Raw genomic sequence first — 25,338 nt, forward strand, 5'->3', positions numbered from 1 at the left:
TCCACTTGGATTGATTTCAGTCGTTGTTCGAAATGCGTTTGCTGTGGTTGCTCTTCACGGTGGTAGCTCTTACGAGCGCCGGAGTCCTTCAGGACTCTACCAAGAAGCGTTACGACAACTTTAAGGTGTACAAACTGAACATCCAAAACAAAATTCAGCTGGCAGCCATTGAAAAGCTGGGAGAACTCACCCAGAAGTACAATGTCTGGAGGGAGTACGACAGGAACACCAAGCAGGTGGATATTATGGTGAATCCTGAGGAGATGCCCTACTTCCAGCAGCTTTTGAGACTCAATAACATCACCAGTGAAGTGATGGTCGAAAATGTCCAAGCGTACGTACATATAGGAATGGGACGCACCTTGCAGTTTAATTGAACCTCTTGAAGTGATAAGATCGCTCGATTAGCCAACTATTAGTGCGTGCTCATTTGAGGCCATAAAGATAATGATCTCTGATCCCCCAACAGGCTTATCGATGAAGAGCAAGTCACCGCCACCGCCGATAGCACCGCCTTTGGCTGGACAAAGTACTACGAGCTGGAGGAGATTCAGGCCTGGCTGGATGAAGTTCTGGCCAAATATCCCGCCGTCACAGAGGAATTCGTGGTCGGCACGTCCTACGAGGGTCGCACTATTCGCGGCATTAAGATATCCCACAAATCCGGCAATCCTGGCATTTTCATTGAGTCCAACATCCATGCCAGGGAATGGATCACATCCGCCACTGCTACCTGGTTCATCAACGAGCTGTTGACCTCCGTGGATGCTGAGGTGCGAAATCTGGCTGACAGCTATGACTGGTACATTATTCCTGTCTTTAACGTGGATGGCTTCGAGTACTCGCACAGAAAGGTTTGTCGTAACAACATTTTGAAGGATTATTTTATTAATTAGGCTATTTCTTACAGGATCGCATGTGGCGCAAGACCCGCCAACCCCATGCCACCAACGCTTGTATTGGCGCCGATGCCAATCGCAACTTCGACTCCCATTGGTTGGAGTCCAATGGTGCTTCTGACAATCCCTGCAGCGAAACATTTGCTGGAGATCAGCCTGGCTCGGAGCCGGAAGCCAAAGCCTTGGCTGAGTTTCTCACCAACAACCAGGACAAATTCGATGCCTACTTCTCCTTCCATTCCTACGGACAGTATTTGCTGTCCCCCTATGGACATACTTCCACGGAATTTCCCGAAAACTATGATGATATTCTGGCCATGGGAAAGGCTTTTGCCGATGCCATTGAAGCTCTGCCCTATGGAACTGCCTATCGATATGGATCCACTGCATTTGTTCTCTGTAAGAAGAGTATTTAATGACTTTTTGAATTGCCTATCTTATAAATTTAAATATGAATCTTTAGATGTGGCAACTGGAACCTCTGTGGACTGGGTCTTCAACGAGTTGGACAAGAAGATAGGCTTCACCATTGAGTACCGTGACACAGGACGGTATGGTTTCATCCTCCCTCCGGTTCAAATTATTCCCAACTGTGAGGAACTCTTGGTGGGCATGTTGGCCCTGATTGAAAAATCCAAGGAACTGGGTTATTTCTAAGAACGATTTTTATTTGACCGGAGAGTAAGACCAGAGTTTACTCAGCTTGATTAAAGTACCTCGAGTAGGAGGCCAGCAAATCGTCCATCTTGTAGCCCTGACTCGTGTTGCACAGCAGCTTGGAGGCGCCAATCATGTTGCCAAATCTTATATGGAAATGGTTTTTGCCCGAACTCCAAATGCCCAGCTGGGAGTATTCGTAGCTCCTAAGAACTTCCTTCGTTTGCAAATCCAGGAGATGGAAGCCGGAACTGTTTATGGCAATTAGTATGGTTTCGGGAATAGTGTCGTCGTTTTGTTGCTTGACCACGAAGAATGTGGAGCCGAAGCAGCTGAACCGGGACAGCTCCTGGAGGAACAGGATCTTGGCTTGATCCTCTGTAATGTTGTCGTGGTGCAATCTGGGCAGGATTTGGTGTCTCCACTCGGCCACCGTTAGCAGGGGAATCAAGTCTTCGGGAACCAAACGGGGCAGAACCTCCGGGAGCCTTTGCAGGCTCACCTCATGATCCGCACTGTACAGAAGTCCTGCCAGATGCGAGGCCTGCTCGCAGTCGATGGGATAGTAGCCCTTCAGATACTTATGCAACTCCTGCGGATAACTGAATATAATGTCGCCATTCAGATCTTCGCCAGGAAGATTGTTCAGCCAGAGTTTTCTCATAAAATGCAATTGGTAGTGACCGTCGGACATGGAGCGAAGGGTCTTCTGCTGCCGCAAATAAAAAATAAGTTGTGTGATAAAATCGAAGACAAATTCCTCCTCGGGCATGGCGTAAACTTTGTCCCCAGTTTTCAGGAAAATACTATAGCCCACTGGAGACTTAAGCTCCAATCTCTGGGCGATATCCGCAATGAGCTCAGCTCCACGGGTATGGGATTCGATCTCGAAGGCCTCGACAGTGTCGTCGGGGAAGTATACTTTGTGGTAGATGTGAAGGCACCTCTGCTGGATGCCCTCCACTTCAATGAGGTGGGGTGCCTGCTTCCTCTGACCCTGGGCCAAAGATCGTTTCAAGCGCTTCAGACAGGCATCGGCCAAACCGTCGGCTCGCATGCGCAGAAGGATAATCAGCTCCCTCATAACCAGGACGCTGGGTGCCACGAGTCCTGTTGCCAGGTAGAGCAGGTCCCAGCCCCGCTTCTCACTCTCGGCCGAGGGATTATCGCTCAGCTGTTTCATCAACTGGCAGTAGAGTTCATCGCAGAGGAGAGGGTGTTGCAAGGCAGGTTGGAAAATAAGGTCCGTGTTCACTGGCAAATTGCTCCTGGCAATGTCACCCATGTACTGCAGGGAGTATTTCATTAAGAGATTAAAAAGAATTCCTTTTAATTGGCTCTCTTACCTTGAGTATGTGATGATGAATAACCAAAGCCTGCTGAAAGAGGGGAGCCACTTTCACGACAGCTTTAAGCAGAGGAGCCTTCAGCGGCTCTGGGGAATACTTCGTCAAAGGAGCCATATCGGTTCTGAAAAGGATATGAAATTAGTCAAAAATCTCTTTTTAAATAGATGTTATACCTACTCTATTGGTTCCCTAAATTGAGTCTCAGCCAGCTGAGAAATATTATGTTGACGACGTCTTATGTGAACCGATCTGGGCATTGGTTTCGGGGGAGCATCCAAGTGTCCTTCCTTGAAAATTTCCTGCAACTTGGCACTGGGCTTAGTTAGGGTGGCTAGAACCCTAACATTTCCAGCTGCAAAGTTACCCCACTGACCATTTGCACAACCCCTATAAACGTCCTGGGCATTACTGCTTAAAATCTTGGATCCAGTTACTCCAGCTTCGAATTCGATGAGATCACCTGGTGCCAGGACCAGGAAATCCTCTTGATCCGTATCCTGTGAGTTGTCCAAAGCTATTCCATAACTCGATCGTTCTTGGAGATTTTCCAGCATATAGTTGATCATTTCACTGGCATCTTGGGCAGTGCTGCACTGCAGGACGAAATTGACTTGTTGGAAGGTCAGGACATGGATTTCATCGTTGACTTCGTTGTAAACTTTCAGTAATTCGGCGAAACTGCAGGAGGCCAGCACCTGCTCGGTTTCGTCAATCAAAAAGAGTCCTGTGGCATTGATACCCAGCATCAAGTCATCGCTCTGCAGCTTAGGACCTTCTCGGCGGACCACTTCAAACAAACGGGAATGCCTCATGGGCCAGGTTAGGTGAGCGAAAAGGCATATGTCCTCCTTGGCTCTTTGCTGTGCCTCCTCCAGCAAGTCCTTCTGTTCCTGCCTCACATAGGAGCTCTTCTCGTAGGTGGCAGTAATCAAGCGACTCCAATTGCTGATGGCCTTCTCCCCAGGAGCCAAGAGATCACTCGGGACAAAGGCTGTGATTTCAGAGGACTTCAGGCGTCTGATATCCCCGGGACCGTGCTCTATGAAACAAGCCAGGGCACACACCATGGCTATATCATTTTCAGATCGACAGCGGTACTCGCCGAGCTTAAGGCCATTTACGATTTGTTTGTATATCAAGTGTGTGGCCTTGGAGTCTACCGTGGGATCGTACCAGGTGGCAAACATTTCCTTTCGCATATAGATCTTCCAAGGGGAATCCAATTGCCGTTGCTCGCACTCGGAAACGGCGTCCAGAATGTGTTCTTGGCCAGCTCCCATGGGGAATAGTTTTCCGTGGAGCGACATTACCAGGCCAAAGCCAAAAGTATTAACTAAGCCGAGTCCCTTGCACAGTTGATTCACTGCCTCTCGAGCCGTGCTAGCTGCATCCACCTGCAGTCTTCGCTGCTGTCCATCCATCAGATGAATGTCCAGTTTCAGGGGAAGACGCTCCCTTATAGCTTGAAGTTCGAACAGGGAGGGTGGCTGACTTCTCACTCCATTGACCAGGGTCCTTTCCAGCCTCTGAAGGGCAGGCGCCGCCTGGAGCTGAGCCGTTCCCTGTTTCATGAAACTGCGCAGATGCGGCTCGAACTTGCTACTCGGCGGAAAACAGCTCAGACAAAGGGTAAGGAGCAACCATCCTCGGGTATAGGAGTTTCGACTAGGATTCAGATACAACTGCTTGCAGATTTGAGCCAGGATTTCGTCCCTAAAAGACGGATTTAAATCAAGATTCTTAGTAAAGATTTGAATGATGATCTCACCTCAAGCTCTCTTTCAGTATGCCATGTCCAACTATAAAGTTAATTTTATCTAAGTGGCTGCTGGAAACAGTGATCCAATGTTGGTAGAACTCCTCCACTTCCCTCTGGCCACCGTCCATCAGTTTCAAGGGCCTTTGTCGCACAAATAAACGCGGCTTGACAGATCCAGAAACACTTAGAAGCCGCGTCAAATCTGACATGAGGTTGGCATTGTCCAAGGAAAGTATGGAGGGAGTTTGATTAATGTCTGGCAAGTCGCCCATGAAACGCAAAATCGTCAACCAAATGGCCTGGAAAGGATATTAACTATTTTTTGATTTCAAATAAAAGATAGAAGTGTTGTAAATCCAACCTTTGAGGCCATTTCATCCACAGGCTGTTCATGTTGCAATAGAGATTGCTTGAGGGGCTTTCGTTCATGTTGGGCGGTGGCGCCTCCACAAAAGTAGGTAGAGGCATATTTTAAATAACTAAAGTCCGAAGTGTCGATATTATTGGGAATTTGTTTCGGTAATCGTATAGTATTGCCTGTGGTGATACTATTCAGTTTCCTCAAGGCAGCCTAAAAGAGGATATAAATATTAAAGGGTAATCTATATTCGTAACCCTCCAGAAACCCACTTCTCTTATACTGTTCCCAACCACTCATACTATAACTCGGCGGTATTAATTATTTCGACAGCTGTAATCTGAGTGCCACTTATCGAGAGTGGCTCTAGCCGTAAGCTTTTATAAATATATGGGATTGGGCGAGGGTATTGGGTACTGAGTGCTGGGTACTTAGGGGGACTCAGGTATACCTCAGGCCGGCGGGTATGCTGCACCCGAAGATATGCCGTCCCGATAAGACCGGCGGCGATTATTTACGACCGTGTTTTATTTCATTTATCATTTTGGGGTATTTGTTTTAAACTTCTGCCGCCACCTGATAGCGCCTGCCACCAAGAATTTGTTTTGCCTCCATTCAGTTGCTGACTAACAATCGAACAGTTTGGATCTCCTTTCTAAGAAGTGCCTCTTCTTAATTGAATTTCGGAATCCTAGGATCATGGACTAATAAACTTGACTTTTGTGCTGCGTTTGTTTTTCTCAAGTGCTTCGAATAGATAAATTTTGGTGTAAAAGGGGGATTTTTTGAATTAAATACAGAACCTCCCAGTTTGATTTAGGTCAGGTTTAATTTTAGGTTTATTTATAAAAGGAACTTTAGCCGACAAAAGGTAAGGAAATTGGCTCATAAAATAGCTTCCTGATAATCAACTTTAATGGCCCAATAAAATGTTGACTGTAATAAAATATATTAATAAAGTTGAGCTATTGAGTTCCAATTGCGATTACCTGGGAATCTCTGAAATCTTTAAAGGAATTCCAAGACAGAAAGGCTTGAAATTTTAAAAATTAAATAAATTAAAGCTAAACAAAAAGAAATGATTCTTTTTATAAAAATAATATATAAGGTTTGTTCTTTTTTTTCGAATACGGTAAGTCTTGAAATGTCATAGCTCTTCCTCCTGAATATTTGAACTCTAAGGTAAGCACTTTAAAGTAATTCTTTTAAACGTCTTGAAGGTCATTGAAATATTATACAAATGTTTATAAAATAATCCATGAACGTCTCAAATAACTTTTGTGAAGAACTTGCCAGAAAAATAATGATATCCTTGAAATACTCTTGCCTAAATATTATTCTTGAAATATCTGATAAAAGAATGTATAGATTTTTAAAAAAGATAGTAATAATTGGCTGTAGTCAGTCACTAAAGACATTCATGGTCCGAAATTCAGCAAGATAGTGCTCAATGACTCAATCCGAACAAGGAACTCTGAAGGGTAATGGTGATATGCTAAATCGGGGACTACAGATCTGATGCGGGACACTTACTGGACTGGGACACAAAGCACAAAAGCTCGATCGGGGATTGCCACACGACCATTATTTTCATATAATTTGTACATTTTTTAACCACAACCAACGCAGACGAGTAAACACACGAATGAATTGCGCATTTATGTCTATATAGATGTCTTCGAGGGTTTTATTTACAGAGTATAATAAATATGGTACATTTATAAATTAAGGCAACTGTAACAAAAAGCAATCACAAGCCAAGATATATACTATATATATACAAGCTGACGTGTATGTATTAGAGTTTGTACATAAACAAGAACCAAATGGGTGTGGCCCAGAAATAATAAGGACCAAGGCCAAAGAGAGTTTTCTTTCGGAGTTTAGGAACCACCTAGAAGTATTCCTGATCCTAAAAACGGTTGAATAAAACTGATTTCAAAATAAAGACTATTTTAATTCAAGTCCAGATAAGATAATAAAATTCATTCTTTAAGTAGTTTTTGTTCCAAAGATTGCGAAAAAATCAGATATGGAGTTTGTGACATCATTTTAGTATTCATGTTCTGTCATAATTTAAAAATAAAAATATATTGAATATATCAAATTTTGTTCTTCATTATTAAGTGAGGAATCTGAATTCAACCGGTCCTAGGGATCAGGCTTACTGTCTAGTATTTCAAGGTTCTCCAGTCCCAGCTCTCCTAATATCAGCCACATTTTCATTTTGTTCGGGGCTGTTCCAGTCCCATCCCGATTCGCTACTAGAGGCGGGTCTGGTTAACGATATTCCGAGAAGCCTCGTAGTAGTTAACCGGACGCGACAGGAGCTTGGTGGGCACATCTCGGCGTAGGCGCAGGGCCTGTTCGAACATCAGAGACTTCTCTTTGACATTCGGCCCAAGGGGACCACTCACATCTGGCTCGTCGTTCAGGAAGCGGAACACATCGTCGACCATCTGCTTGGAGGACTCCACATCGATGGTGCCGGGACTCTCGGGTATGGTGTTGATCCTGCTGGTGGCGCTACTGGCTGGTCTGATGGGCAGTGGTGCGGCGGCAATGTAACTGGTGGGTGGAGGCGGTGGCAGGGACATCCTGGCCTGTAGGGTGGGTGCTTTGGGCGCCTCCTGTTTGAAGGACCGGCTGGTTCTCTTGGGTTGCTGAACAGCAGCCATGGCCAGAGCGTTCCGAGCAGCTGCCTCGGCTTTGAGTCTTTGTTCCTCTTTCAGGCGTTTCTCCTCCAGCTCCTTTTGCTCCTTGGCTTTTTGCTCCTTTAGTAACTTCAAGCGCTGCACTTCTTCGGCCTCTTTTATCTTGGCCAACCGTAGGAGTTCCTCCTTCTTGAGTTGCTGCTGCTTTCTTCGCTCCTGCAGCCTGTTCTTGAAGTCTTTGCGGACCAAGTAGCCTCTGATCAAGGCCTGGAGCTTGATGGTCCGGCATCGCACCATCGTAAACTTGGTGGTCAGTTGCTGGGCTGCTACACAGGCTCCCAGGCGATGGAAGCCCTGACGCATTACCTGATACTTACGGCGCTGCAGTCGACCCCGCCAATGACGCTGCACCGTAATGATGGCCTCGCGGTACTTCTTCATATACCGTCGGAACAGAATCCTTCGGATCATCCTTTGAATGGTCACAATCGACTTGAGCATCACCTGGGATCTCTGCAGCTCCAGACTCGCGTCATCTTCGTCCCGCAGGAAGAGCTTCGTCTTTCCAAACTGGCGATCTGAATTGGCGGGCAGTGCCACATCGCAGATTTGTCTGGTCACCTCGCGGCAGTCGCATTTCTCCAATGGACCCACTGGTGGGATCAGAAGGCGGTATCGCTCTACGAAGGCGCGGTAGGCGTGGCGAATGGGATAGCCAGCCCGGCGGATGCGAGCGGTCTCCATCATGCCAGAATAGCGCAACTGGCGGACACACAGCTCCTTGTCGAAGTTCTGAAGGGGAATTCGTAGAATTAGTTGGGGTTTCTCAAGATTACATTTTTAAGGAATATGAATATTGAATTGTAAAATATTTTGCTTACCTTTGGCTCCTTGTATTCATTTGGCTTGATGCACCGAATGAAGTAAGGATGAGCCTGCGACAGAGTTCGCATTAGCATATCCAATGAGTTTCTAAACTTCACGCACAAAGTGGGCTGTTTTTTGGCCGTATCCATGGGTATTTCATGAGGGAAGATATCCACCAGATACTTATTAGCTGATCTCTGAACCAACGACCGTAGATCCCCACTAAAGGAGTCCCTGTTCTTCTCCAGGAAGCCCAATGGATTGTACATAACCACGCCGGCATAGTGCCGGATTCCGAAAAGAGATGTCTGTGTGGTTTTTCCTTTCACATAAATGGAACGATTTCCGTGCTGAACGTGCAACTTTTCGAGGAGAGTCTGATCTGTGCCCTTGGGGAATTTGGACTCCTCATCGATCAAGGACATAAGGTTCATGGGCTTCATGCCAATGAGATCGAGGATTTGCTGATTGTCCTGGAACTCAATGTGCTGCCAGTTGATGTGCTCGTTTTGGTACTCATCTTGTTCCATCTAAGTTGGGGGAAAAAATAATTAATTAAATGATTATATACAGTCTAAGAATGCCCTCTTACCTTGAAAATGTGTCCCACAAAAAACTGCTGCAGATTCTCGTTGGCATAATTAATGCAGAGCTGCTCGAAGCTATTATTATCGAAATTCTCGAAGCCAAATATATCCAGCACTCCGATACTGTTCATGGGCCGATCCACTTGCTTATCAATAGTCTCATTAATCCGCCGTACGATCCGCACAAAGATGCCATCATACAGGGCCTTGACAAAGGCATCTCGTCCTTCTAAGGCGCCTTCCTTGGACAAACTGGTGGTCACATGCTCACCATGCACAAAGATCGTCCTTTGGGTGAGGGCGGCATTCAGGGAGGAGATGGGAGTTCCCAGCAATTGAGCCACCCTTTGAAGGTTTTGCGGATCATCGATTTCGGCTGCCTCTAGGTTGGCGATTTCCGTGGCCTTGAACCGCAGGTTTCCCAAATGCAAAATGGCTGCCAACAAACTGAAAATACTCCAGACCTCTTCGGGCTTGAAGGAGAGCACTTTCATGGCAGCTCGAATGTCGGCAAAGTCCTTGGCATCTCCCCTGCCGGGCAGAGTGAAACAACCTCCTTGAGCCAAGTAATGGTACTGGCTTGGAGACTGCTCCTGCAGCTTCAAGCGCTCCCTTTCCGGAGCGGATAGTCCTGCCAGCATGCAGTAAAATATGTGATAGTTTCGCTCCTCCCGGCTCTGGAAAACGATGCGGGACTTCTCCAAGAGATACTGCTGGATTCGTGCGCCCTGAATGGCTCCCTCGGGTGTGAACCGGATCTCTATATACTTTCCGAACCTCGAGGAGTTGTCGTTCCGCACAGTCTTGGCATTTCCGAAGGCCTCCATGATGGGATTGGCCTCAATGATTTGCTGTTCGATCCACGAGTGCTTGCCACTAATGGCGGCCAGGTACTGAAGTATAAGCTTGGTGCTCTCGGTTTTCCCAGCACCCGATTCTCCACTAATAACCACGCACTGATTCTCCTTGAGCCTCTGGAGTCTCTGGAAGGCATTGTCACTGATGGCGAAAATATGTGGAGGCAGCTCGGCGAGGGTCTTGTTCCTGTACAGTTGAATTTCGCGATTTGTGTAGATGGGCAGGATCTGGTAAGGGTTGATGGCCACCAGCATAGAGCCAGTAAAGGTCTGAAAATTAAATTCATTTTATAATTCAAATCTTTGTCTCTAAAATCAATCAATACTTACATAAATTAGCTGCTTGGCATAGCGATTCTGCAGATTCCTTAGAATAGTGTACTCCTGTAGTTCCCCCAGTGTGATCATGTCCTCCACATCCTCCTGGGAGGTAATATGCATGGCCTTCAGGACATCTCCCGCCGGAACCCAGAACTGTTTGTTCCGGTCATCGCAGACCAGGGTCTGGGTCTTTTCCGTCCTCACTATTCTGGCGCCGAAAGGCACTGCGAACTCACTGGTGGTGTTTTGCGGCTTAACCCACACGTATTCGCCCTGTGATTAAGAATGGAAACAGATTAGATTCAAGGCATCAATGGAATTATCAAAGCAATCTAACCCAGTTTAACCAAACAAATAGTATCAGACAAGGAAACTTCAAAAAAATTTCCAAAGAAACCGTCCTAACTGATAAAGACTAATAAACAAGACATGCGTGCCTTACTTAACTAGTTGAGTTCATAAATCATGTAACTGAGTTCATAAAAACCACCTTAAAAGGTCTGTAAACTTGAAAATTGTTTATCATTTTAATCAAAAACACAATGCCAGGGATCAACAAACTTTGGAGGAAAAGGCGTCATGTAAAAAGTGTCAAGTGACAATTATAGTTCTATCATCGGCTTATCAAACTCGATAACAAATCACAAAATAATTCTATACACTCAATATCTTTGTAAAATAATTAACTTATGGGACCCCCCCAAATTTTCACATAAATTTTATAACTTTTTTATGGATGGGCCACACCCTAGTCGATATCTTAAAAGGAAATTATTTTATGGCCCCAGAAGAGTTGACTTTTCGTACTCCATATAAATCCGGTGGAAGAAGACGATTTAAATAAGTTGGTAAACGGTAGCCGTCTGTGGCAAATAATTGTAGTTGTTGCCAGGCATTATCTTATCGCCAGAATGCCGATACACAAAAAGGGTCTTATCGGTATTTGGGAATCGCATTGCGAACAGAAGAACACACTACATGACACGGCAACCGAACAGGTGATAATGGCAAAAAAAAATCAGACACAAACTATTAAACTTCCAGTAGTTCTCATATTTTAGGAAATAAAATATTTATTCATATAAAATAGTGATTCTGTTTGATGAATCGATCTCGAACGACCTTGCTTATCTCAAAGAAATGATAAGATTATGGCCCTCAGCTGATGTCACCTTTTGCCAAATTTTTTTCAACACCTGCGAGGAGAAGTAACTCCTGGCCAGAAATTTTCCTGTCATCATAAATATTGATTCGCGATCCGCTATCGAATTGAGTTTGTATGAGATCACCCTATAAACAATATGACTCATCGGTGTCCCTAATCTCTATATACTTTTCACACATTAGTTAACTAATGACTGTTTAATTCCGGGAAGATCGGACTTAGACAAAACCAAAACACATCGATAAGAGTCCCAGACAATGCCTTTCTTCATAAACTATGTCCGCTTTTACAATCTTTTGAAGACATTTATAGCCGTTTCGAGAGCTCCTTCCAATCTATTTTCCTGGCCCGGCCAAACTCAATCAATAATTTTCTTTCGCAAATGATAAGAAATTAGTCCGCAGACTTCTCAAGTAAGGGAAGTATCTGGAATTTATTGGCAGGTATTTTTGGCCAATAGAACTTGAAGAATTTTTTAGAGCCCAAAAGTCTGAGGATGACGGACACAATCAACTCTAAAGCTTCCAGATTGTAAATACCATTTGGCCATAATCACAGGTCTTACTGCGAAAATTTCAATTGGCACACGTGTAGGCGAGTGTAGTTCGATAAGACGAAAGTTTAAAATTAAAATCAGACCGTAGACCGGTGATGGGTCTAAAGCAGAGCACTGCCAATGGAATGTGATAAAGCGATTCGGTTATCGAAGCAATTTTCTGATAACCAGAGCGAATTGAGGAGAAAACTGCCACGACAACCAGGAAGTCTATGAATTTTGAACACTTACATGCTGCCGCACAAACTCGGACATGGCTGGGTCTTTCTATTTTTGCGTTTTAGACCACAATTCACTTCACTCCACAGACACTTGCTTTATTAATTGGCAAATATTTGCCAAAAGATTTCGACACTGTTTCCACAGCCGTTTTTTTTTTACTATTTTTTGTTCTTATTATTTTTGAATTAATCCAGAACTCGGCGGTCGAAGTTTAAAGTAGTTCTGTTCGGCTCGAAGTCTCGCTAACGTCTGACTGCTGCTCTACGGGCCCTCGAATGTTTTGGCTGGAGTGGAATGAGTATTGGCAACTGTTATCTCCATGCCGATAACTAGTATTTAACGCTTTTCGGCAGTCCTTATCGCACCTCCATATGGCGGCGCTCTCAGGAGACATTCGGCTCAAAATGGGGAATCTAAAACCACACACAAATATGATTAAGGTTACCCCTTGCATTTTCCATACGTCATGATTAGCCGTATAAAGTATCTCCCCAATCAGGGCTTATCTGGCGATGAGCTGCATGTTGAGTTCCTGACCCTGCCAATGAGTCATGTGATTGGTCATGGGCCCGATGGGATCCGATCGGAGCAAAATATTGGCCATGTATTGAAATCTGAAGTACCTGTCTGAAATAGCTTGTAAAATAGGGGGAGTACCTTTCTGTGAAGTCAAGTCATTGATACATTCCACATACTATATGGAAAGACAATAGCCATATTATTTAAAAATGTTTAAGAATAAAACTCTTACGTATGTATGTTAGGCTATAATTGTTTTTAATATTTTAGCCATGCAATTTTAATTATCAATTCAATAAAATTCAATTTACCAACAAGTCATTATCAGTTTTATTACGCAGTTCCCATTAATAAAATATATACCTCCATTTTTCCAGTAAAAATTCATAGGAATTGGTTTGGCCCCCCTACCTATTTCGATATCAACAACTTCGATTTCTACAGTTCTTTGGAGATTACAAAGTCCATCAGTTAACCCCTTTTTGACTATTCGTCATTTTTAGTGGCGTTTGGCTATCGATCGGAGCGACAGCTCTTGTCATCTACTCTGGTAATTTGTTAAGCATTATAATCATTATTGAATGGGTTTGTTTATAAAGCAAACAGTTCTGGCGCAAGTCTGATAATTATGAAAAACAAACAAATGGAAGCTACTTGACGTCAAGTGTAACGAGTCTCTTTAAAATAAAAACTGCAAGACTTGTTAAATCAATTAATATCAGGTCTTAGTGGGGGAATCAGATAGGCCTTTTAAAATGACTCATGTGAAGCGTGCCACTAACTGAAAGTTTATTTAAAAAATAAGAGAAAAGTGGCAAAATGCAAAGTGAGGAAAAAATACATTGCTCATCCGCCATGTTGGTTATTTTTAATGCGACTTTAAGTACTCCTCAAGTAGATTATCGCCTTGTTACCTTAACGTTGCCTGGCACTGGCTGGCAATGATTTTGTGTTTCGGCTGCTATCCTCAAACGTCATCGTTGGCAGTAGATTATTTCGGCCCCCGATAAGCGAGGGACTTGCTCCAAGTGCCTGTAATAAATTTCCGTTGCCCGGGGGCACCCCAAAATGGCACGTGCCGAATGGAACGCATCGGAAGACACATCGCATCTTGGATGTATCTGAGCAGAGCCCCACTTGTGTGTGACTTTGCCGAGTGGAGAACGATGTTCCTGCCAATTTTGACATCTGCTGGCATTAATTCCCGGCGGCTTTTGTTCTTTTTCTGTTTTTTTTTTGTTGTCCTGCACAACGAGTCCTTGGCGAAATGCAATGAACCCTTTGCGGCAGCTTTGTGAAAGTCGCGCATTAAAAGCGCAATTAGGATTATCCTGTGAGTGTGCTTAGCAGGAGCAACACGCGACCGGATTGTAGCAGCTTAGCCAGCTGAGAGAACTCAGCTTTTGACCCAATTTCGGACGTCATAAGTCCGACAACGAACGTAAATAAAGAAAAGCCCGAAGGGGCCAAGTGCAGAGAAAGAAATTTAAGAAGATTTCACTCTTCTTTATTGAAGAAATAAAGTATTGACCAACATGAGAGGAGGTCCTTGAGTCATAAATTAGTGTTTTTAAGAGAAAAAAAAGTGATAAAAATTGAAATAAATTTTTATAAAATTATTCTCTGTAGAAAAAAACAAAGATGACTACAAAGACTCGTTCTGTGTCTTTTTCGCTTCTTCCTGGCTGCTCATGGAAATGCAATTATAGCCATCGTTGCCAGCAAAAGCTAAAGGACATGTGCCAGCACCACAAAGAAGAAAGAGAAAATATTACGTTTTGAAATTCTTTGGTGATAACACGGCGTATACGCAATGTCATACTCCGAGGTAACCTCAGGCAATCAGCGTCAGGCTGGCAATTTACAATGTTTGCCGTGTTCCCCCAGATGGAAGATATCAGATGGCACAGCACCGCTGCACTCAGTCGCTGACACTGATAATTCAGTTGGCGATACACTTGTTACCCCCTGTTCGCCCCTGACCGCCCAGTCGAGCCAGGCCACCCACCACCCAACCACCCACCTCTCGAACACATTGTTGACCTATATTTGGGCATCAATGAAACGCGAGCAGATGTGGAGAACAAAGCGAAATGGGGAAAAAACAAGCAGCGCGCTTTCAATGCTATTGAGTAAGTTGAGTAAAAGCTCCAAGTAGCCGCATGGCTGGAGAAAAGCTCTCCTTCGCCCACCCGCCCACACTCTTGCCTTCTCTCTCTCCCAGCTGAGGCATAGCTTTGGGACTGGAAGGGAAAGCTTCTATACTCTCTGGATATTTGCAATATGCTTTGAAGGAGATAAACCTCTAAAAATAATGGCGGGAAAATGCATTGACTTTTTTTGAAACTTAATTGTATTTTATAAATACTTTTCATGCATTATTTCAATAATATTAAAGTTAAATATACATTTAAAAATAGTTTAATTTATTTTATTATATTATAGTTTCTTAAATAAATCTAGAATAATCTAAAATTTCAAACAATAACCTTCTCTAGTAACACCAGAAAGCCCTGGAAGGATAAAAACAGCTGGAGAAGCTCCAGAAGCGAAAGCGAGAGCGGAACCGAGTGACAAAGGAACAGGCGAAGCGACTGAAATGGGGAAAAAGGGTGTCAATGGAAGTCCCCAAATTGAACCCCATAGATACACTATCTCTCTCTCTGTTTCTGGCACTCTCTGGACTGCTCTCCGAAGGAGCCGTGGCGGCGAAAATTCTCAACTTAGAGGAGTAGAGTCCATTGGAGGCGGCAAGCGGCTGGCTGTCAGCTTTTAAATTTCAATCCAGTTCGAGTCAGCCAGCGGAGTGAACGCTTCTCCCAACTGCTCTCCCGCTTCTCTCGCGCGTTGCGAAGTTAACGGTTAACTTGAATTATAAATTTTATTAAAATTCCATTCTTTAACTAATTCGATATTCGAAATTCAAGATATAATTCCATTAGCAAAAAGATATTATATCTTCTCTTCATATACTTGTCCAGATACGGCGGTCTGGCATTTAGGATGCCATAAATTATTTAAGGCATTTATTTTGATTCAGTTTGGTTGGTGGTGGTGGTGTTGTTGTTGGTGTTGCTGCTTGGCCCACAAAAACAGAAATTGTTTGCCCTCCAGGAGCAACAAAAACAAAGCTGGCCAAAAAAAAAAACGAGGAGACGAGCAGAGAACATCGAGCACCGACCGAAACGTGCCGACCAAAAACGCACCAAAAACACCGAATTCTCATTCATCGCCCGACAGTCGCGTGAGAGCATCTGACCGCATCGCATCTACAAGATACAACAGTGGCGCCATCCAGATATTATCGCATCTTTGAGATACATTCGCGAGTGCCAATTGCAGCGGCAATACGTCAATTAACTAAATCCCATGTAGGACCCACCAGCCAAGTCCACAATAAAAACAGAAACGAGTGTACAAAAAAATAAAAAGAAGCGCACAGAACAAATACCAAAATCAAGCTCAAAGCTCTTCTCACCTTTTCCCGGTTACAGGTGAGTTCTGTTGGATGTCAGTCGGGTGGGGTGTGGGGTGTCGAGGGGCTGGCTCTTTATGACCTATTTGGGAAGCGAAGGGCTTTAAATGCAATTATTCGGCAACCACAATGGATTTTGCTCGGCTAGATCAAAGCCAAAAGTAATTAAGATTTAAATGTGTTGCTGCGGTGCCAAGTGAAAATTGGAGAAAGGATTTTCCCAGCCGGCAGGCGGGACACAATAATTGATAAATAAATTTGGTTATTAATGGATATTTAAATATGTAAAGATTAACTTAACTATCCAACATAATAGAGCATAAAAATAAAACCTTAAATCACTTAAAGTATTTCTAATCTAGTTTCATGAAATCAAACAGAAAATTTAATGAATTTCTGTCACGACCAAGAGTTTTCAATTTCGAATCCTTTGTTGATTTTACAGCTGGGAACACAAAAAAACAAAAAAAAAAAACTATTCAACCCTCTGGGAGTTCAAGAACTTTTCCAAAGAACTTTCCACAACTTTGCTGCAGTTCCGATTGCAATTTGCCAGCAATTCAGAATAATTTTCCCTTTGTGCTGCCCTAAGACTGCATGCGGGCTGATGATTATGAACGCATATTACGCATACGCCCCATCTGCCAGAAGCAAACGCAGCAGAAGATTGTATTGCTTGCCTCGTAGATGGCAAGCATTCAATGGAAAACCCATTGCCATTTACTATTCATTCCCCATTCGGTAATTGCAGCGACAACTGCACGAATTATTCCTAATGAGACAGTTAAAACGTGGTCCTGTCATGGCAGGGCGGTAGGACCGCAACCAATCCCAGTTCCAACCCATTGCTACCCATTTCCTTCTCATTTTATCGAAGAGAACCCTTGAGGAACACGCTTGGATTGCTTTGAATGTCGACGTTGCTGCGTTGCTTTCTCAATCTCAATTGGAATGCATTTCACTCAAGGGCATCTGCAAAAAGCAGCAGAAGATGCGAAGGAGGCCTTTTGCCTTTGAGGTGGTATATTACTCAGTTTACGGCCGGATTATAGCCGTAAACCATTCGGAAGTCTGTCGTCAGGAGGTAGCTAATGGTCGCCCCTCCAATTTTTATGCATTTATCGCCGAGGGGCGACAAAACTAAACCAGAGCAGAGGGAGATAAAACCCCCAAAAAACGACACTTCACACTGAAGAAAAGGGCTGCCCGGAAAGACGAAGTGAAAGTAACAGGGAGGAAATTCAATTTGGCTACTCATAAGGACTTCCCACAGACTTTAGAGTGTTCCTGTTACGCTTAGGACTAAAACACAGGGTCAAAGGACTAAGAATAGAAACAGAAGAGCGTTAAAATTGCAATAAAATGAAATAGCCTACAGAAGATTAAACATTGAATAATGAGCAAAAATAAAATACTAGACACTTTTTGAAGGTTATTTTCAGTGCAAGTCGTTGTCCTTTGCCAACCTTACTCACTGCCATTTGTTTTGTGGGTGTTTGCCGCTTAATGCTTCCCCGATTTTATTGTGTTTGTGCAAACATTTTTATTTGATAGCGACTTTGGGTTCGCTTCCACCCATTTTTCTCATTTGTTGATTTGATTTTCATGTTAATTTTGATCGCTCCAGTGAATCGATATTCTGCTGGAGGGATGGGGAGATAACATTTAAGTGCGACCAAGTGTCGCCTCCAATATTTCGCAAATTTATGCTAATTATGCAAACGCCTCTGCTCCGGCACAGCTAACGCTGCGTATGCGTAATATTTTTTGGCATATTGTGCTTTTGTTTTGACAAAGACAACAAAGGTCACAGAATGTGGGGGAGGATAACAAGGCGCTGAGATTTCCTAGCCAGCCATTCCAAAAATAGACAACTGAGCTCATTGGATTGAGTTCTGAAGAGTCCTTGGTTGGGGATATTTTTGATTCCCGAGCGATTGCTTCGACAGGGCACTCATTACTCATGGCATGCATTCAAACAATATCCGTACTCCAGTTTAACCCTCTCGGGCCGTATCTCTTAACCCTTGTTATGTATTGTGTCCAATAAACGTTTCTGTATCGACAATGTCTGATGCGCCCTCGCTGATTTATGCCTCGTATGCCATGCCACCCGAAACTGTTTACTTAGAGCCCTTTTTTTGGAGTGCCAGGGAATTAGTTCATCCTGCCATGTTGGCCACGCCCCATCACTAAAGCCCACCCCAGTCGTCTCCCCCATCTTTTGGTTTGTTTTGTGTGTTGCTTTCAATTTGTTTGTTTATTTCACTTTTCGAAAAAGGTCAAAGTTGGCCACATTTTGCTTTTCGCATTCGCTTTCGGCTTTCGCCCATGCGTGTTTGATAGTGTATGTGTGTGTGTGTGTGGCAGGGGGCGTGGGAGCATGATTGTGGGTGGGGCGTGGCATAGCGTTGGAAATTTTGTTTATGTGCCTTTCTGACATTCATTAAAAGTCCAGCTAGCGACTAAAAGTTTGAAGAGATTATCGACTCGGCCCAGTCATAATATTTATGGCCACCCACACGAAAAAGGTCAAGGCTTGACCTTTGCCTATCCCAACAAAAACAATAACAACCGAAAATCGGAGTGGCCAGAACAGGACCCATTGTCCTTAACTTAACAAGCGACAATAACACATGATCTGCGATAAGAAAATTGAAATCAAAGACAAAGACATCTCCCATAAAACATACATCCAAATATTTAAGTGTGTGAGGGGCGGCTGACATTTTACAAATGCCAGCAATAAAATTAACTTAAATAACGTTTATTCTGCGCATCGAATTTCACTCAGGCCCAGGGAGGAGGTCCTTTGAGGCCCAGCGACAGGGTACAGTCGAGGGGTGAAAAGTCGGGGCTGCCTCGTAATGGTAAATGACTTTGACAGGCAGTGGAAAATCACAAAGGCAGTGGCGGGCTAAGGAAATTCTGGCCTGGCCAAGTACAAATAGCAATTACCCTATAGGTATAAAAAAACAAGAATTTAAAATGCATAAATTTATAAATAAAGTACTTCAATAAACTAACAAGCTAAAAGTGCAATAAAATTTTGATTTCCTTAAAAACTTTGCAAACTAGTTCCCCTATTTTTCTAGCTTATCCCCAAGATAGACAAATATTTTTCTTTATAACCCCTATATCTAACCCCTAGCTTATCCATTTGAAACCATTTTTTATGGGGCTGCATGTGCACTTTCACTTAAGGACACCCCAGCACTTGCATCGTAGAGAATGGAACCCATCGAGTGCGCTCTTTTCGATATGACAGCTCTCCCCAGGCGTAACCGCTTGTGTGAGTTATTATGACCTCAAAGCAATACCCCTGCCCCGGTCCCCTCCATGTCATAAATCGTGGAATATGCAAATTTTTTTTCTTCCGTGTCAACATATTGACAGCACACGGCAATATAATTCTAATATATGTGAACCTGAGAACTCAGAGCCAATGTGCAGTGTTGGCAGGTTTTTGGAGAAGGAAACAATTAGGGGCATGGGAAGGCTATCACTAATTTGTGTCCCCTTCGTAGGGCAACTAATTAAAAAGTTTTCCGATAAGTTCTGTTTGGAAAGAGACGAGATTTAATCTCACGACAAAGTTGAGCTGGCACTGAGCTGAAAAGTAGGCAACAGTTTTTGTTTGCTCCCCCATAATACCAAGCTGCACGTTGAGTAGACAAGTTTAGATTGATTGCTCATGAATTAATGACCGAGGAAATTATATTTAATTATAGTTGAGGGAATCAGGCAGCCGAGTACTCCATTCCATGTGCAATTACGTATTCAATTAACAATCAATTTGCATAACAAACGAGCTCACCCACACACCAAGTAAACAATTTATTGTGTGCACAAATATGTTTACTTATTTAATTGTACGACCTGACCAAGGAAACACATGTTTGCTTTTACATACGAGTATGTATCACTATATATGGCTATGTAGTATATGAGGTAATCCTTTTGGGTGTGTTTCGCTCCGACATGCGAGCAACTTCCGTTTCCGGTACTCAATGCTGAAACACAAATCATATTTCCGCTCCGAATTGGCAGAGGCGCAACCAAAACGATTCAGTCAGGTAAATGGCAACAATTTGCTGCCAATTGTGACTAATTGCCAACAGCACATAAATAAAAATACACTGAATGGCATAACAACCAATACTAAGGCAAAGGGACACACACGTGCTCATTCGTGTAATTTGAAAATTAAACATGGCGTTCGCATTTGAAATGCACATTTCCGGTTCGTTCGTTCGTTTCGCTGTTGCTCGGGGACAGTTTCATTTATTCATTAGACCCGACAATCGGGTGGCTGACCGTTCCGAGTTTTTCCGACTCTGGTAGAGGGCTCTCCTTTTTGTCCTAGTTTGCCCCATGCAACGAAAATCATGGGTGGTAGCAGGGAGGGAGAAGCGAAAAAAGAAACCTCAGCATGAAGCTTTCAACAGTTGCTGCCGCTGCAGGTGGCAACTTTTCATGCTGGGGAGGGGCATGAACAAAATATGTATACTGCAAGAAAATGTATGGATTTCACAAGAAATTACTTCAGATATAGGACCTAATATTTCATTGTTAATCGGTTAAATACTGGTATTTATTATTAAATTAAAGTAAAGCTATAATTTTCCTTGAAACATTTTTTTCTCTCTGTTTAGAGGTCGACCAAATGGCTGAGTTTCGCAGGTGAGCCGCACTTTGACGACATTATTACGATGTGCGGCGGGTGTTCCTGTCGCCGATGCTGTTTTTGTTGCCTTTGTATCCTCGGCGATGTTGTCCTGTCATTGGCTTAACAGCTAATGGACTCAAATGGGTCTTGTGGTTTCCGCCCCGCACCATTTTTCTGTTCTCCCTGTTGCGTGGCTCTTTCTTGGCCTCCTTTGGTCACTCGACGTTTGTCATTTGTTTTCGGCTTAACTGGGATCCTCAGACTGGCAATCATAATTAAAACGGTCAACAGTTTTGGGACCAGCTCTCGGAGGATGCATCTTTCAATCGACTGGGCTTGAACCCAGTTTTCAGGGGGCTTAGCAAAAGAAGCAACAAAGGAAAAGCTGACAGAGAAAGCGGGCCAAAGATAACTAACACAAAGCCGATGCCAAAGGGGGCTTTCCGCATGTGAGCCGGTTCTCAGTCATAATAGGATATGAACCGCAAACCTCAACTCTTTCCCCCTGTTCTCTAAACGGATCCAGGTCCAGGACATACATATCCACGAACTGTAAAAATATAAATAAATTCTAATAAAATCTGAAGTAGATGGGGTTAGTTTAGAAGGACCAAGACTGCCATTTCAAACCACAGAGATACTCTCCATCGCAATAAGGAGAACCTCAAATTGTGGTCGCATATTGTGACCCAAAGACTACCCATTGGGAATATGCAAATGAGTTTCTGTGCAAATGCAAGTTTATTGTAATTTCTGGCATAATTACTTATCCAACAGAGATAATGGAAAGTGGGACACAGCCAGGGGACGAATATTCATTTGCATAATCCTCGAACTAGCTGCTAAAATGAGACACAAACTGCATTGGATTATCAGGTTGCTTTTGCAAAGAACTCTTCAAATACTCAGCATTTTAAATATGTTTTGAATAGCCCGAGTCCAAGTCCTTAATCGATTGTAAATAAGAAGTTTACTCAACTATACAAACAGTTGGATGATTGCGAGGAATTCGCCAGGATATGCCTCAGGGATTAAGTCACTCGATGATTCACTCTCCAAGGATTTTCCACGGTTGACTTAACTTCTCAGCCTCGCATTCAAGATAAACGACTCATTGACTCATTGCGGAATCCCCAACCGCACTCAAATTTTGTTATTGAAAAGTGATAGCCGAAAAAAATGAGGAAAGCCACAAGCCAGAGCCAGAAAAAAAAGGACAACGACCAAGGGTCGAAGTAATTCCTTCGGACAAGCAGAGCGACCAAAATGAGTGACAGTTTCTGAGATAGACAAAAAATAATGGAGGGAAAATGTAGCAAAGTGTGGAGAAACGGAGGGTAATTTAATTATGCAAAGGCATCGAGGACAGTAGAAGGAAATCCGCAGTAAATGGTCCGTTGAGAGTCCTTTTTCAATAGAGCCGGCCAGGACCACTCATTAATCATTTATGCAGAGTCCGTGTAGTTACGTGTGTGGCCTTGAATGGTCGCCTTATTAATTGGAAACGATTCAAAAACACAAATCACATCAGTTTCTGGTTTCTCCTTGTGTATCCCTCCCACAGGATCAGGGGAAGAGTAAACAACAAGGACTAACTCACTGACAAAGACTGAAAATAATTGTAATTTACGCAAAGTGCTTTAGGCGCTTATCCCACCGCAAATTAAATGCATTATGTATGAATAGATCCTAATCATGTGCCAATCAGAGCAGTTGACAGCTAGTGCCAGGCCAGTAATTAACTGCCGACAAAATCTCCTAAGTAGCTGACAGTTTGTCGCTCTTTGTGTCCTTAAAGCTTAATAATTGTTGACCAACCAGGCCAGGCAATCTGCAAAGTTCTCCATTGCACTTGGTATTATGATTATTGCCAGTTTTAAAGGAGCTTGGATGGAAGTGGTTGTAAAGTTTTTGTGTGTGGGTTTCACTTTTATGTATTTTAAATAGTTTTTATTAAGTTGACCATGTTTTAATTACCAACAAACTTAATTAAAATGGCTAATGTCTCATAAAAAAACATAATTTTTAGAGGCTGACACTACTGTGCCACTATTTTCATACTCTTGACGTTTATCACAGACGACTGTGATTTTAGCCCATTTGCATCTCATTCATCACAGACCAGCTAACAATTATCCCATTGCCAGCCATGTATAATTCTTGGTAGAGCAATTTGTTCGGCTGATTGCCGCGAAAACAAAGGGCCGCCACTGTCTGACAACTGTCAACATCTTCTGACAGAGTCCTGCGAGTCCTGCGAGGCCAGCGATGACGGGGGAATGATCAAAGTTGGTGTCTCTGCGGTTTTCGGCCATTATGGGGATTAATTGAGGCATTGTCTGCCGCTTGGTTGCTTTCGTTCCTTCTTTTCGCCATCCTGGCAACTGTGGGCATATGTCAATGACGTCAGCACATTGTGCGAGGATTCGCCCGGGAAACTCGTCCTCCCTGGCACCACCACCGTTCCCCCGAGCCAGTCGAGTATGCGCTAATTAACTGCGAGAGTTGGTAGGAAATGTGCCAACTGGCAGCCGGAATCGGTTAATTAATCTCTTTACCGGTTGGCGGTGCTAAGCGAAAGCGAAACTGAGACCGAAAACGAAACCGTTTCAGCATTTTGGTGGCACTTCCTCTGTTCTTCTTCGCGGCAAAAACTGTGTCAGGGCCCAGAGAGTAATGTCCTTGGACAACATTTGCATGCAAATCAGAGTGGTGAAGAAAATGTTCCAAAAATGCCAAGCCGAGAAAACAAAACCACAAAATCGCTGAAATCCATCTCGGCACTATAAACTTATTTCTTACTTTTTATGACGGCATCGGCATATGCCGACCAAGAATCCGACCAAGAACTTTTCAATTTTGACAGAAAATAACAGAAGGCGAGGAAAAGTGGTCCTCCTTCTGGTGGCGGAGTAGGGATTTCTGTTTGTTCCATAAAATAATAAAAACGTGTGAGCAACTCAAAGAGATTTCTGCTGAATTCAATTTTCCATGGCATTACAGAAGGAGCAAAGCGAAGACGATGGTGACAGAAAAAATATCACACAAAAAAAAAAAACATGAGGGAGAACGTCAACAAGGACATGGCTGCCAACAGGCAACTGGCAGGATTCCCTGGCTCAATTGTTTGGGGATTTTGTGGGGGAGTATGGTGTGTCTGCTGGGATGACATTTTAATAAAAATAAATTTGATCAACACTTTTGTTTGCTCAGTTTCGATTTCATGTTCGATGCCTGCGGCGTCCGATTTACGCATACGAATAGTATTTATTTTAGCCCGATGCCGAAAAATAAACAAAACGAAAATACTTAGAATATTTTAAATACGGAAAAATAAATGCCAACGTTTTTGGAATATCTGTTGTCAGGCACTTTCAAACAATACTTACCCTTCTGAATCCATTCAATAACTTTAAGTGGAGAACCTCCTCTGTTACTTTTTAAAACTTTATAAAAAAGAGGGGGACCACACCCACCCAAGGTGACCTTTAAGACATGTGAAAATTCTAAAAAAAGAAACCCAAAACTGATAGAAATCGCGATTTATGGTTCCAGGTGCCCTCCACCCGAACTATGGTAGCTATATTTTGTATTTGCGGTTCGGTACGAATGTCATCGGGGTCGACTTCCTCGCTTCCTTGGCAATTACAAATGTCACCTTCCCCATAAACACATTGTTGTGCAATCAAACAGACCGTAAATAACAAAAACCATCCGAATTTACGAGCCAGTACGTCGGGTGTGGGGCATTTCTGCACTTCCGTTGCATGTCCGTCTTCGTTCGCTTTTATTACATCCGGTTTTTGTTTGCGGGGGTGGGTTGGGATTGAGATCCGGCATGAATCCAACATGGCCATGAAGTTTCTGGAAATCCGCATCCGCTGACGGTAAGGCGTTGTCATTACCACGTAGTTGGAACATTAAAAACGCATTTCAAGATCCGAGAGAAAAACGCGGCGGGTGGTCATTTTTATCCAATATTCCATTACTGACCTGCCCGAAACCAAAGTCAGTGTGGAAGCTTGCCAGGAAAAGCTTTTTCCTGCTTTTTTACTTGCTTTTCCTTTTGCTTTTGCTTTTCCTTTGCTTTTCATTGCCTTTTCCTCACTCATTTCACTTTATTTTTTACAATCAATTTTATTGATTCGAATTCGCATTTGATTGCATTGCAATCCACTTTGATGAAAGTCAAGTTTCACTTTCTTTAATTATGTTCTCTTGCCAAATTCAATTTACAAACTCATAGATACACTCTCCTACACACACACTGGCACACACACTCACTTATAAACATGAATAAATAGAGATAATTTCGCACGTACTTTTCGGGGCAAATAGCCGGCGTCCATTTTCCATGCAGACTTGTGCGGAACTGACCAATAATATATGTATTGTACATATAGTGGCCCAAAGCGAGATTTGTT

At 43.3% G+C, this 25,338-nt stretch overlaps 4 protein-coding genes across 6 annotated transcripts in view; 3 read left to right on the top strand and 1 right to left on the bottom strand.

Annotated features, from left to right (window-relative positions):
* Positions 1–9: 9 nt before the first annotated feature.
* LOC116655995 (zinc carboxypeptidase) lies at positions 10–1,641 on the top strand. The gene is made up of 4 exons (XM_032455003.2): positions 10–334; positions 470–854; positions 911–1,298; positions 1,363–1,641. Exons 1-4 carry the CDS (start codon positions 33–35, stop codon positions 1,554–1,556), a joined length of 1,269 nt encoding a protein of 422 aa, XP_032310894.1. The 5' UTR covers positions 10–32; the 3' UTR covers positions 1,557–1,641.
* LOC6498672 (myosin-VIIa) lies at positions 1,547–25,278 on the bottom strand. Of its 2 annotated transcripts, none has more exons than XM_032454996.2 (10): positions 25,237–25,278; positions 10,318–10,581; positions 9,136–10,257; positions 8,558–9,073; positions 7,440–8,468; positions 5,026–5,235; positions 4,674–4,963; positions 3,083–4,618; positions 2,903–3,026; positions 1,547–2,844 (listed from the first exon to the last, which is right to left on the bottom strand). In XM_032454996.2, exons 1-10 carry the CDS (start codon positions 25,261–25,263, stop codon positions 1,594–1,596), a joined length of 6,369 nt encoding a protein of 2,122 aa, XP_032310887.1. In that variant the 5' UTR covers positions 25,264–25,278; the 3' UTR covers positions 1,547–1,593. The 2 variants fall into 2 exon arrangements, with proteins under 2 accessions (XP_032310887.1, XP_001963291.1); XM_001963255.4 differs by lacking the exon at positions 25,237–25,278 and adding an exon at positions 12,261–12,520.
* On the top strand, positions 14,412–15,674 carry LOC123257402. The gene is made up of 2 exons (XM_044716297.1): positions 14,412–14,902; positions 15,269–15,674. Exons 1-2 carry the CDS (start codon positions 14,584–14,586, stop codon positions 15,544–15,546), a joined length of 597 nt encoding a protein of 198 aa, XP_044572232.1. The 5' UTR covers positions 14,412–14,583; the 3' UTR covers positions 15,547–15,674.
* LOC6496844 (slowpoke-binding protein) overlaps positions 15,898–25,338 on the top strand; it is a 37,765-nt gene continuing 28,324 nt past the window's right edge. The window contains exon 1 of one of the 2 annotated variants that reach the window (XM_044716295.1): positions 15,898–16,264. The gene's annotated coding sequence lies outside the window, so the exon portion shown is untranslated. The remainder of the gene's footprint in view (positions 16,265–25,338) is intronic. The other variant, XM_044716296.1, reaches the window with a different exon arrangement.

Source organism: Drosophila ananassae, chromosome 3R (assembly GCF_017639315.1).
Source record: "Drosophila ananassae strain 14024-0371.13 chromosome 3R, ASM1763931v2, whole genome shotgun sequence".
In the NCBI taxonomy this organism is placed as follows: Eukaryota; Metazoa; Arthropoda; class Insecta; order Diptera; family Drosophilidae; genus Drosophila; species Drosophila ananassae.

Excerpts from the sequence above, each read along its gene's own strand:
- LOC116655995 (XM_032455003.2), top strand. The coding sequence starts at position 33 with ATGCGTTTGCTGTGGTTGCTCTTCACGGTGGTAGCTCTTACGAGCGCC. Across the intron at positions 335-469 it reads ATGGTCGAAAATGTCCAAGC|GCTTATCGATGAAGAGCAAG; the intron begins GTACGTACATAT and ends ATCCCCCAACAG. Across the intron at positions 1,299-1,362 it reads ATCCACTGCATTTGTTCTCT|ATGTGGCAACTGGAACCTCT; the intron begins GTAAGAAGAGTA and ends ATGAATCTTTAG.
- LOC6498672 (XM_032454996.2), bottom strand. The coding sequence starts at position 25,263 with ATGGACGCCGGCTATTTGCCCCGAAAA. Across the intron at positions 8,469-8,557 it reads ATGAATACAAGGAGCCAAAG|AACTTCGACAAGGAGCTGTG; the intron begins GTAAGCAAAATA and ends ATTCCCCTTCAG. Across the intron at positions 5,236-7,439 it reads TCCTGAACGACGAGCCAGAT|GCTGCCTTGAGGAAACTGAA; the intron begins GTGAGTGGTCCC and ends ATCCTCTTTTAG.
- LOC123257402 (XM_044716297.1), top strand. The coding sequence starts at position 14,584 with ATGTCATACTCCGAGGTAACCTCAGGCAATCAGCGTCAGGCTGGCAAT. Across the intron at positions 14,903-15,268 it reads CGCGCTTTCAATGCTATTGA|TAACACCAGAAAGCCCTGGA; the intron begins GTAAGTTGAGTA and ends AACCTTCTCTAG.